The following is a 13,481-nucleotide window of genomic DNA, read 5'->3' on the forward strand; positions in this document are numbered from 1 at the left end:
TGAATAGACTTAAAATAGATTTATTTTTGTTTTTCCTTCTATTTCTTTCGATAACTTAGGCCTTTAAGCTTTAAAATTCGATAGCATTTGAAATAATCAGAAAATATATATTGAAGATTTGGAAAATATTCTTTTAGTCTTATCCTAAAAAATAGAAAATATATTTCAGTAAAAGATATGGATGTCAAAGCAGAATCTTAAAAATGGGGCTAACTTTAAGGAAATTGGAATTTTTTTATGTTAATGATTTGTTTTAACTTTTATTTAGAGTTTAAGAGCATTTTATCCTTTGATATCCTCATTTCATTTCCTATTTTTTCAACTTTATAAACTTTTCTTCGATGCCAGCAACTTTTATAAAAAAATTTAATGAGAAAAACATTATTAGAAAACTGCTAAAATTAAAAGTAAAAATTGGACATTAACTAAATGGCATCATTGAAAAGATAATACTTTGAAATTTTGCAACATGCAAAAATTTCTTCCTTGCGTTGATATGTTCAGAAGTTACAACGGAATAATGCTATAATTTTGATTAATTTCTAATTAAAATTTCAAAAACATCGATCCAAAAGTCATAAAAAAGGAGTAACTCAAAAATATATCTTTATGAATCTCATTAACTCTAGGTTTAACAATCTTTCTTGCAGAGCATTAATAAGTACATATACAAATACATATTCGCTTTTAATATTAGTAGACTGGCTACATTTGGTGACCTGATGTTTTGTTGGGAATAATCCTTGCAGATAATTTCAGTATAATATTTTATATTTAGTTTGGTCTTAATAGCCTCCTCGTCAAGGTATTTTTAAATTTAAATTTTTGATAGAGATGTGGAAACATTGCACGTATGCATTGCTTTTGAAACATTACACGTATTTTATCTTTTGGGCTTGGCACTTGTAAAAGCTCTCTATCCGTCATTTCATCAAAAATTTAAGCTTTTATCAGAAATGAGATATTGTGAAACATTCAACTGACTTACTTGCTAAATCGAAGCATGCCCATAACATATATGAGTTTATTTTGAGAATTCATTCAGCTTCGGAATTGTCTTGCACGATACTGAAAATTTTTCATAATTTTTGTAATATTTTAATATTTTCAGATAATTTTACAATAATTAAGATAAGTAATATCTTACAAGAATCTTTAATGAAGGTTTGTTAATTTTTTTTTAATTTTTAATAAAAAAGTAAGACTTCAATCTTAAAGAGAGATAAATATTTTTTTTATATCTATACATGTTAGAGAAAAGTGGAACAATTATATTTAAAAACACTTTTCATTTATAACTTTTGAATATTATCACTCTAAATATTACTCATAATTATCAGAAAATTGAATAAAAAAATGAAAGAAAATAAATCTATTCAATTGCTAAAAAAGAAAAGTTAAATCCTCACACTTTGGCCACTAGCATGAATTAAAGATGCAAGATTAAATATTTGTTAAAATAACAAAATAATTTGGATTTCATTGTAACAATGAAAAGTATGAAGTAAAATGTATCTAAAACGATTATTTTTTAAATTTATCATAATTTGAGAAAAAAACTGTACTGCAACAAAACTGTTATAACAGAAAAGCTACTTTTTAAATTTTCAGATGACGTACAAAACATTTTTGTGTTATAGTACTTTCTCTAATTATCATTGGAAAACATCAAAATTTTATTTGATTCTTAACTCATATTAATTTAACCTCTTATTAAAATTTAATAAAAATAGCTCAAAGGTGCACATTCCAACCTTCCAAAGTTTATGCTAAATTTCATAGTACGAGATAAGCGATCTGCCTGCAAAGCGCCAAAAAACAGAACATACAATACTCTTCTTTAATATTAGATGATATAAATGAACTACAACTAAAGAATATCGCATTAAATATTCTTCGTCCATTTGTTTTCTTTTCATTCGGAACATGTTTGCGCTGAACCAATTTATAATATTGCAGATTAGTTGATCTAAAATCCAATAGAATTTATCTTGAAACTCTCAAAATTAAATGAAAATCATAATTCTTATAATTATCCCTATTTATTGTTCGTGTATGAAGTATAACTAATAAAAAGTATCGTAATTGTTTTAAAAAATCGTTTCCGTTTAGCTGACATGTGAATACGATAATTCAAGAAAACAACACATAAAACGGATGAATTTCGTCTATATCTTTTTGACATTTCTAAATTTCTAGTTGACAGAATTTTGATATTATTGAATTTCTAAATCTATATCCCATTCTGGCCAAATCTGTAGTTCAATGTTTCTCTATTTGTCTGTCTGTGTTTATGATAGCGATAGTTCAAAAATGTATAAAACAATATCAGTGAATTTCATTCAACAAAACCTTATATCTTTGTCCAATTTTGATTTCAATTCGTCGATGGAAACTGATCACAAATTGACTACTCCAACCCGTCACAAGGCACACGGAAAAACTTGAATGACTGGACTGCAGCAACAGCAACATTGGTGGGAACTGTGGCTGAGTCCTAAGAACCATCACCGGCCACGGTACAACCTCTCCCTTGAGAAGTACGTTCGGTTATCGACGTGAGAAACCAGACACCTACCTTTTCGTGTACCCACATGAGTGGCGAGAATCAACCACCATGCCGGTAGCTTCTCATCCTCAATTACGAGGCACCCCCCGTGTGAACCATCGATAGGAAAACAAAAACATATTAAAGAAGATAAATGCAATTTGATGCACTTACTTTACGATTTTAAACCTCAAAAGGATAATAGGGGTGAGTAAGATAAGCGCATTTTTGAATCTCTTTATTAGATCTTGATTTTTGTCCCCTTTAACTGTCCTTTCTTTGCTTTGATCCTTTTTTTTTTCCTCAATTCGTCTATTTGAATAACGCTATTTTATTGTAATTTAAAATTGAAGCATTAATTGCTTATGTGTCAAGTTCAATTTTGTAGATCATCAAAGATTGCTACAGCACCTAAATCCTCTGATAACAGGGTTTCCCTATATGGATAAATAAAAGTGAAATGGATCCTTTTCCCAACTCTCCTTTCACACTATTTTGACGAAATCGTTATCGCTTGGCACATGCGCCAAACTCGGAGAATTTCCATATCAGAGAATAAACATGTGTTAGATCTCGGTATCAAAATTGTTTTTGTCAGGTTTTGGTCCCATTCTTAACTTTCTTTGTCATTATATAATATACAAAATATACAAAATTATACAAAGTATACAAAAATATACAGTAATTATATAGAAATATAATATAAATAATTTTTTTGTTGCTTAAAGTCGAAGAGGAAACGATTCCACTACTTTGCAGAATAATAGAGTGTCGATTATCTGAGATGAATTCCCTCGAATGATCGAAAATTCGTTTAACAGAAATTAAATTTTGAATCATGTCTTCTTTTTTCTATAAATCTTTTTCCAAAATTATTTATTTGGAATTTAAAAAATAAATCGGCAAGTAGTATTTTATACAATATTTTAAAAATCTGTTTTGTTTGTTATCAAGCTCTTTCCATGCACTTCTTTAAAGCATTAAATCGTTTTTTTTTTCAAAAAAAATCATGGGCTTAAATATATACTATTATTTAGAATTTTAAAAAAAATAGAACTTTGGGTGATGAGCAGCCAAATGAGAGATTTTACGTTAACAGGAAACCAATAAAACTTATTTCTGAAAAAGGAGACATTCTCTTCCTTTCAAATTAGTTCAAATTAGCATCAAAGTCGTGATGGACTCGTATCATAATTTGTCCTCCATGACAGCCAAATTCAGCACATGTCATTATGTTTATTCCTTTTTTATCTCTTAAATATCCATTCTTTCTTTGTGTGAAAGTATTTTGAATTATTTTATGATTTTTTTATCAAAAGGCCCTAATTTAGCTCGATTTTTTTTAATCTATATTTTTCTATATTATCTATATTTTATCTATATTTTCTTTCTTTTTCCTTGCCAAATGTCTTATAATATGTAATATTTTTATTTTTGACAATAATTTTTCCAAAATTATCTCGCGGGCATTTTTCAAAGCTTTTTGGAAACTCACTCCAATGTCATTCAAGCGGCTACAGTATCAGAATTTATCGCAGTTGATACCGTCGTCAATATCTGTACATTCATTCACAAATACGTTGCCTCACTTCATGGTAACTTGCCATCATATTGCATTTTCAACATACAACTGCCTATAAGTTTCAGCAAAATTATATCTTTTTGCTCAGAAAATCTTAATCACTGCACGTATTTCCAATTTAGACTCTACTCATAAATACCAAGACATGTTTACTATTGATAATGAGACAAACTAATACTGTTGCGTGAAAGCAGTGACATCACGCGTTATAGATAAATGCCTGAAGTGTTACCATAAAATTTTATCAAAATAATTTCTTATAGAAAATTTTCACGAAGGAGAGCAAGTAACTTTTGACTTTTTGACCACCTCATTCTTTATTTCCCTCTAAATACTTTTTTGAATAATAAAAAATTCATTCCAATAACGGCATCATCAAATTAAATTTTAATCATCATGGAAAGAAGTTTCAATGGTTACTTCGATATCCTTTTTTGGTAAAATTTTTATGAAAGAGAGCAAGTAACTTTTGACATTTTGAGCAACGAATAACCCTCTAAATACTTTCTTGAGTTATAAAAGATTTCTTCCAATAACGGCATTTTATAAACTTTTAATAATCAAAAAAGTTCCAATGGTTACTTCGATATCTTTTTTGGAAAAAAATTTTCGAAGGAGAACACTTAACTTTTGATTTTTTGACCAACGAATTCTTATTTCCCTCTAAATACTTTCTTGAGTTATAAAAAAAATTTCCAGTAACAATATTTTATAAACTTTTTAATCGTGGAAAGAAATTCCAATGTTTACTTTAAAATTCTTTTTGGAAAATTCCGTTGACTCTATTAAAAAATAAAATAGAAAAACAGACTGTTCGGTTTTCTTATATTGATTCTATTTATACAGACATAGGTTGATAGAAAGTTGAGATTGAAGAAGGTTGATAATCGAGGTTTCAACCTTAAATAGAAATCAGGGATTTCCTAAACAAAACATTTATGATCTAAGGATCTAGACCTTAAAACCAATGACTGAAATTAAAATCACTGTAAGAATGAGAAAACTATGGTTTACTCACTCGTAACAAAGTGAAAAAACAATAGTAGTAATATTTACTTTCTTACATTACATTCGATAACAAAGATAAAAGCTTTCCCTTCAATATCGAGTCCTTACCTTGACTGAAGAATTTGTAGACGGAAGGCTTGTGGTTGAAGTGATCGAATACATCCTTATCACTTTCGTTCTTTTGTAAGGTTTTATCTGAACCAGCTGATAACCAAATGGGATGTTCCATATTCGTACGTTTTACATCCATGTCATAATGGCAGGTTGGTTTTACATTGTTTTGCTTTTAATCCCACAACTTCAAGCCCAGGTTAGTACATAAATTATTTGCTTTTACTGAGTATGAAATATTAATATACGATCTTTAAAATCGTTATATATTATCTTATTAATTAAACTTTTTTGAGAGATAGATAAAAACATACTCTGCAAATTTTGCGTTAAATCAGTACTTTGCGATTATTACTTTCACTTTAGGTTTAAATTTTATAATTAGTTTCACTAAAAAATTTAGTTAAATAGCCTAAATATTTAGTTTGCCTAGTCAAATCAAAATGTTATACATATTTCTATTGAATTTTTCTTGAAAATTTGATAAAACTTATCAAAATGATGAAAGTTTTATAAGAGTCAACTCTGACAAAAGATATTTAAATGACTACATGAACCAAATTTATACATTCATTTCACAACTGAAAAGTTTTTAACAGTCTTTATTCTGAAAATATCTGATGATGATGAATTGGATAAATGATAACTTTTTCGTTTGAGATATTAGCATGGTTCTCAGAGGTATTTGAATTACAAGGAATTTATCTCTATCTCGACTAATAACAAATGTAAATGTGTGTGTGTGTGTGTGTGTGTGTGTGTGTGTGTGTGTGTGTGTGTGTGTGTGTGTGTGTGTGTGTGTGTGTGTGTGCTGAGGATCTGCAGGTCGCATTGTTTGAAATAGAATTACTAAACTTGGCACAGTCTGGGAGATGAAATGAAGTGATTTGTTTTGAAATTTTAATTAATTAAAAATAAATCAAAATCTGAATCATTTCCTTTAATAACTTACGCAAATACTCATAAAGAATTCTGGCTCCTTCTAAAATTGCCTTTTGAGTAATATCAATTTAATTATCGAGTAATTTTTTTATTAATTTTGGTATTTCTTTAATTAAAAAATTTTTTGTGAAAAATTTAGATTTTTTTTCCTTTGAAATATCTAATTACATCTATAATATTACTTATCTTCCATTGTTGGAAGCTAGGAATGAAGATTCTGTTTAATTGTATTTTTCACTTTTTAAGCCTGCGAATATTTTGTTTGACATATTTAAAAAGTCTTTTAAGATTTTAAGAAATATATTTCTTAAGACGAAAAATGATACTTGTCACTCTTTAATATTTTATTAGTATGTTTGAGTCCAGCTAACAGACCATTCAACGAGCTCATATAATGCAAATTGAATGTGTGCGCCATTTTAATGTTGGAATTATATCTGTACATTTTATATGAGAAATGAGCAAGTGAAGTTACAGTAGAGTTTCAGATAATGTGCAATTAAATATCTAATGAAGCGAACAGTTACGTTTACCATGCAAATTTAACATAATCTGATATAACTTCATAAACGTAAGATTGTTGAGTCATCATGGGTTAAATGTCTCTTACAATTACTCGCTTTAAATTCTTTGCTTAGAAAATTTTGTCCATCCAGCAATGTATAAACGATTTTGTGGAAATTAAAAATAACCATTTTTTTAGACAAATATAATTATATAAATTAAAACCTATTATTAGAAAAATATTAATTTTATTTTAAAAAATTAATGATACTGTTTTTACTGATGTACTAAAAATGTTTAAAGAACACAAGAGTCGGTACTATTTTAAAGACTTGAATGTTGAAAGTAAATATGATAAAAACGTCATTCTTCAAGGTTGATATTTTTGAGCTGTTGAGATGGCAAGATTCACATCAGAGCTCATTTTACTGATTTAAAAATGAGATTATATTAGATAAGTTATATCAGTCAAAGACAGTAATGTTAATTATGCTGCTATAGCAATGATTAGATTTCATTTAATCGGCTACAAAGCGAACTGATTCTTGTTCTATAGTACCATTTTATTATTCAACAGTGTATTTGAAAGAAATTATAATTTAAAATAAAAATAATTATTAATTACTTTTTTAACACTAAAGAAAAAAGTTTCTAACGAAGAAATTACAAATTCGATAATTATTACATATGATTAATTAAGTAAAAATTTAAATTCGAAATATTCCCTCAAAAAAACTTTTTGCAGTACACTTTGCTCATGTTGGTATAGATTATCAAAATACTTGTTAATAAAATAAAATTAATTTGAAAATTAATTGCTAATTAATTTTCAAAAAAACTGTACTTTATATTTATATGCTGCCCAGATTTACAGAATAAAAATAATAGGGTTTAAAGTCCTGGGACGGTGCGTTTGAACTGTAAATTTGAAATAGATATTTTGCTCTGCATTTTTCCCCCAAAAAATATCTGTCTTTAAATTGACCACAATTTCATCAAAATGAAAAATATATATATTTCATTCTTTTATTATTTAAATTATTATTTACTTCCTCTTTTTATTTATTTCATATTCATTATTTTATTCATTTTATTTCAAATTCTAACAATAGCGACTTATCTGAAATACGATATAATTCATTTATTAAAATTCAATTTACAGAAATGTTTATCAAATAAAAAATGAGTTATCAAATAAAGAAATTTTGAAATAGATACTTTTGTTCGATGTTTTTAGAAAAAATAATAATAATAACTGCATTTAAATGAAGCATGATTTCCTAGAATTGAAAAAAAAATAATATTTTAATTCTATTCAATTCCTTTCTTATTATAACTAAATTTTATTACTTTACTTTATTCTTATAATGGAAATTTTAGGAATAACTCCTTATCTGAAATACGATTCAATTCATTCAAAGAAATCCAATTTACCATTTGTTTGCAGGACTTTATTATTTTTAGGATTTATTGAAAAAAATCAAAGACTAATTTAAATATTCTGAATAAATTTAAAAATTAGATAATAATAGGCATTTACTTAGATATATTTTACGAAAAAGAAATTTAATACCTAATAAAACCTTGAATATTATAAAATATCCTTTTTTTTATTCTTTAAAAGAATCAAGATGATATTTAAAAAATTCATATCCTTAAAATATGTGTGGGAGTAGATTAGTTTTCATTTCGTTTCTTTGCTATTAATTGTAATTTAATATTTTTTTAATGAATTTTGTGAATGGAATTATTTTTTATTCTTTATAATAATGTCGTTTGCAGAAAATGATCCATTCAAAATATGACACTAAGCTATTTAAAGCAGAATTTCAAAGAATTATCCTAAATATTACTCATTATTGTTATGAATACGAAGTATTTTTTTCTGATCAAATATTGTTTCTTTACAAAGAAAGTACTTCAATTTCCGTTTGAGAATTTAACTAAAAAAAGTTTACAGAACTCCAGAAATTTCCATTGTGAAAACAATTGGGAAAACTAGTATCGAATGCATTAGAAAACTTTGCTTCAACAAAAGAAAATTGCTAGCAGGTATGAAAATAGAAAAGAAATTCATATTCCCTATTTGTTAAAGATATAGAATGGAATAAATTCCCTTTCTTGAATTCTTTAATGGCTTTTTGAGTCTCCAAACTAAAAAATTACTTTATTAGAGGAATTAAGATTCTATCCAATCTCCAAGAATGTTAGTGTAGTAAAAATAAGAAATAAAAAATTATACAAATATTGTAATTCATTCAAATTATTTGACAAACGTATGATTTTCGATTATATCTGTTTCTATCAAGAACAGTCTCTGAAAAAAAAACCTCAGCTCTATTCTGCTGTCAATCATCATATTAATTAAATTCAAAATACTATTAATGAAATGAAATTAATAATTAATTTAATTTAAGTTTAAGTAAATTAATTAGTAATTTAATTAATGTAATTAAATTAATGATTAAGTTAATTGTAATTAAAGTAATTGGTAATTTAATTAATGTAATTTAATTAATTGTTAATTTAATTACCTTAAGTGGTAATTAATTTTAATTAATAATTAATTGTTAATTAATTTTAATTAATAATTACTTAACTTAATTGTTAATTTATTTTAATTAATACTTACTTTAATTTCATTAATTTAATTGCTTTTCATTAAATTTATAATTTTTTTAATTAAAATAATACCCATTACATTAAATTAATAATTAATCTAATTAAAATAATATCCATTAAATTAAATTAATAATTAATTTAATTAAAATAATATCCATTAAATTAAAAATACCATTTTAAAGCTAGTAACGTATACTTAAATATGTTCTGTCTAAAATATTCGTACATATTTAAAATTGTGCATTGAAATTTCCGATGGCAACACCTTTTTTCATGTCATGAATAGAAAAATTACCTAGAATAAAAAATTATGCATGATATATCATGATCAAATCGGAAATTAATTAACATTTTCTTCTGAGAGGTTGTTTCCAAATTTAGATGGTATTTAAATATTCTATGGATGATGGTTATATCACATTTTTGTGGCATTGAAAAATTACCTATAGAGTTACTATCTACATGTTAAAGTTGATTGCTACTACATGGCGAAATATTTACATTTATTAGAAAATTTCTGGGGGAAATTCCTTTTCCGCAAAAATATATTGAAGAGCTTTGAAAATTTTTTTGTTTAAATCGCGTTTGAGGCTGAATCACTATTTTGTTGAAAGCATCAAAATGAAAATTTCGTTGTATGTGTAAAGGAAATAAAATTCTATATATTTTATATTGTTTAAAAGAAATATTTTTAATGTTAATTTTAATACATTATTAATAGAGAGAGAAAAAAATATTTTATTTTATTTTATGTGTAATATATATAATATATTGTAAATTCACTACGAAAAATTATACTTGGGTAAATAACTATATTATTTTTTGAAATAGGAATAAAAACCTAAAATTTTATTTCAATATTAGTAGGTCAGCATTTTGTTAGTTAACATAATTTCAAAAGCAATAGATCTAGACTAATGAAATTTGATTTCTGGAAAGACTTTTTGATGCATTTTGAAAGCTGGTGAGAAAAATGAGTGTTGCCATTGGAAGTTTTGAATTTTGCCTTTATTTCAATATATAATGGGCTCTTTATGAATTTTTTAATTAAAAAATCTTTACTCTAATTACTTTTGAATGATACCTTCTTTCGTGATGTGAAGGAATTTTGTGATTTGACAATGAATGATACCAGCTTAAAGCCAGGATGGGACCTTTTTTTCCTGTGAGAGTACTATTCATTGCGAGGAGCAGTATGAAGCAGAAATATTTTGAGAATACATCAGTATAACAGACGATAAATTATTTTTTCGTATTTTTACAAAATTAGAAAATTATGAATTATAACTAAAACACTATTAATAGCATATTTGTAAAAGCAGAACTTAATTTGGATAGGATAATAATTCTATCAATCTTAACAAATCTATATATCTTAAACAAATATATTAATAATACATTTGTTTAAGAAGAACTTAATTTGGATAGGAAAAACATTTTGGCATGAATTAATAAAAATTGTCCGTCAGAAATTCTGAAATTTAATCTCATTTTCACATAGAAATGAATCAAAATACTGAAAGCGAAATATGCAAGCCAATCAGTGAAAATGATTTTTTGACTTTCAAAACAAGATATTAAAAATAAATCTTAAAATCAATCAACAGGTAAAAATTTTTATAGATTTTCCATAGAAAAAGAAAATTCCTTAATAAAAGCTGTAATAAAATCTAAAATTTCTCATTACTTTTCGTTTGCATTACTTTTAATATATTTATATTTTCCCATTAAAACTGTACCAACATCATTCGAATGAAAAGGCTTTTCTTTAGCATGCCATCAAAAGAGATTTAAATGCGTGTCTTTAATATATTATTATTCTGAAAGCACTTTCATGCCTTACAGTTGATCATGGGTCAAAACAAATTGCCTTTTTACCTTGTAGTGAATAGCATATAAGCCAGTTAACAACTGCGCAGCCCGAGCAATTGCTTTTGTATCATGGTCATGTTACTAGACTGCTAATCACAAGGTCACAGGTTCTATCCTCACTCATTCCAATTCACCACATTGGTGACCTCGGACGATGAACCTTCAAACAGCTTCGTACAGCTGTTGTGGCGCCATCTACCCGCAACCAAAGTCGTCAGACTCACTTGACGCAGCAACAGCATCAGCAACCACTCACCCACACACGCTCGCCATAACGCTTGGCGCTACTCAAATGAGTACAGGGGCATTAGAATCAACAGCTAATACATCACCACTCAACAGCCATATCATTCGTCTCACCTCCGACTCACTGGAGGGAGAGTCTGTTGTGAATAGCATATAAGCCAGTTAACAACTACGCTACTCGAGCAATTGCTTTCGTATCATGGTCATGTTACTGGGCTGCGAACCACAAGGTCTCAGGTTCTATCCTAGCTCATCTCACGAAGTATAGAGGAAGTATCATAATAGTTAAAAAATACGAGATTTAGACGATTTTCACATTTTAGACTTAACTGAGTTCCAAAACATATTTTCGACATTATGTCTGTCATATAACTCAAAAATGTTTTCAGTTACATGGATGAAAATTTGTATATACTACATATGGGATATTTGCACATACGACCAAGTTCGTAGATTCCTTTAAAATTTTGGAAGAAATCCATTCACAGAAAGATATGTTATGCTATTCGTGTGAAAATGAATACGATAACTATAAAACGCAAGGAGCTAAGTAGATGAAATTAGGTATTAGAGTTTAGAATCTAAAATATAAAATATTATCACGTTTTTTAACAAAATCCGTCGAACAACTGATTGTCTATCAGTTTGCTCTTTCGCATGAATATAAAATCAATGACCTGTATCAATGTAACTCTGTATGTTATTGGTGACTGCAATTGTAGTCCCGTGCCAAATTTTGGCTTCAGCCGGTCGGCTATACATATTCGTGAGATGGGTTCAGTAAGATTCACATCAAAGATCTATCTTCGAAACTTTTATTCGCCAATGCCATGCGAGGCATTCGCTGCCTTACTCAAGATCCATAATTTTATGCCGGAGAAATTGGTAAGGCATTTATTGGAGAGTATATGTTTATTTGAAGGAAAGTTTCGGGAAAATTATTTACCCTGATAATTCTTTGGAGGGTAACAATTTTTTGAACTCTCCAAAAACTATGCCACCTTTGGAAATTATACCACCTCTATCGAGTTTAATATTATTTTATAGCCCCAAAAACATTTTTGTTTGCCTATCAAGTGACTTTTCCGCTTTTTCCGTCATCATTTTTTATTCATTTCCAATCGCTATTCCATCTATAGTCACGGGAAGTAAGTTGAAGCAATACAACCAAAAATAACAACACTATTGCAATCTTTAAGCAAACATCAAAAATAAATATTCTTAACATGAATATATATGAAGTTTAATCATTGTGGATTTAATTAAAATGTATTGTTTTTAGTTCTGTTAATGCTCTTTTAAAGAATGAGTTATGTGCGAAATGCAAAATAATATGTGTTTCCAAAAAGTTCCCAAACTTGTAAGGAACTTGTTTTCACTAAAAATAATACTGTTCCACTGCTGAATAACTAACGTTTAAACGTTAACGTAACAGAATAAATAACGTTTGCTTCAGCCTTTCTTCGATACAGTGAAAGGAAAGAAAAATAAAAACGGTCAGAAGTAGACACATTGGAATAGCTTCCATTAACGTTATTTAATTGTAAAAGGAGAAAAAAAATTTCAACTTCATCCAGTGTGCCATATTTTATTTGTTATAATCGCTATCAAAGCTTTGTTTCGTTTCATTATTTGTAAAGATTGAAAAAAGCTGATTTTAAAAACAAACTATTACGGTGCTGAATAATCAGAATGAAAAGCATTGTTTTTTTATCATTTGTGATAATGAATATCGTTACTCTGCGAATCGATACTCGTGTCAAAATATTAAAAAATATCGAATATTGACAACAAAATCTTTTACATGAATCGAAATAAATGAAGCAAGAAACGTCAATAAACTGATTGAATTCTTTAAGCTTATTTTATTTATTATGTAACACTTTTATTTAGAATAAAGTAGAGGTATCTAATATATTTTATTAGATACGTGGGTTATACTTTTTCTGTGGAAATTTGAAAATAGGGAGGCTTTAAACAATTGTAATAATAAGAGAAAGCCAAGAAAATGACGAGAAAAGTTTATATGCATTTTCCTCAAGTAAA

The 13,481-nt window shown here is 27.2% G+C and overlaps 1 protein-coding gene across 1 annotated transcript in view; it reads left to right on the plus strand.

The window, feature by feature from the left end:
* Positions 1–5,307: 5,307 nt before the first annotated feature.
* The window catches only part of LOC129984705 (receptor-type tyrosine-protein phosphatase F-like), a 56,892-nt gene continuing 48,718 nt past the window's right edge, over positions 5,308–13,481 (plus strand). The window contains exon 1 of the mRNA XM_056094646.1: positions 5,308–5,448. Within this exon, the coding sequence (XP_055950621.1) occupies positions 5,359–5,448 (90 nt within the window). The 5' untranslated portion in view covers positions 5,308–5,358. The remainder of the gene's footprint in view (positions 5,449–13,481) is intronic.

This window comes from Argiope bruennichi, chromosome 9 (assembly GCF_947563725.1).
Source record: "Argiope bruennichi chromosome 9, qqArgBrue1.1, whole genome shotgun sequence".
Lineage (NCBI taxonomy): Eukaryota > Metazoa > Arthropoda > Arachnida > Araneae > Araneidae > Argiope > Argiope bruennichi.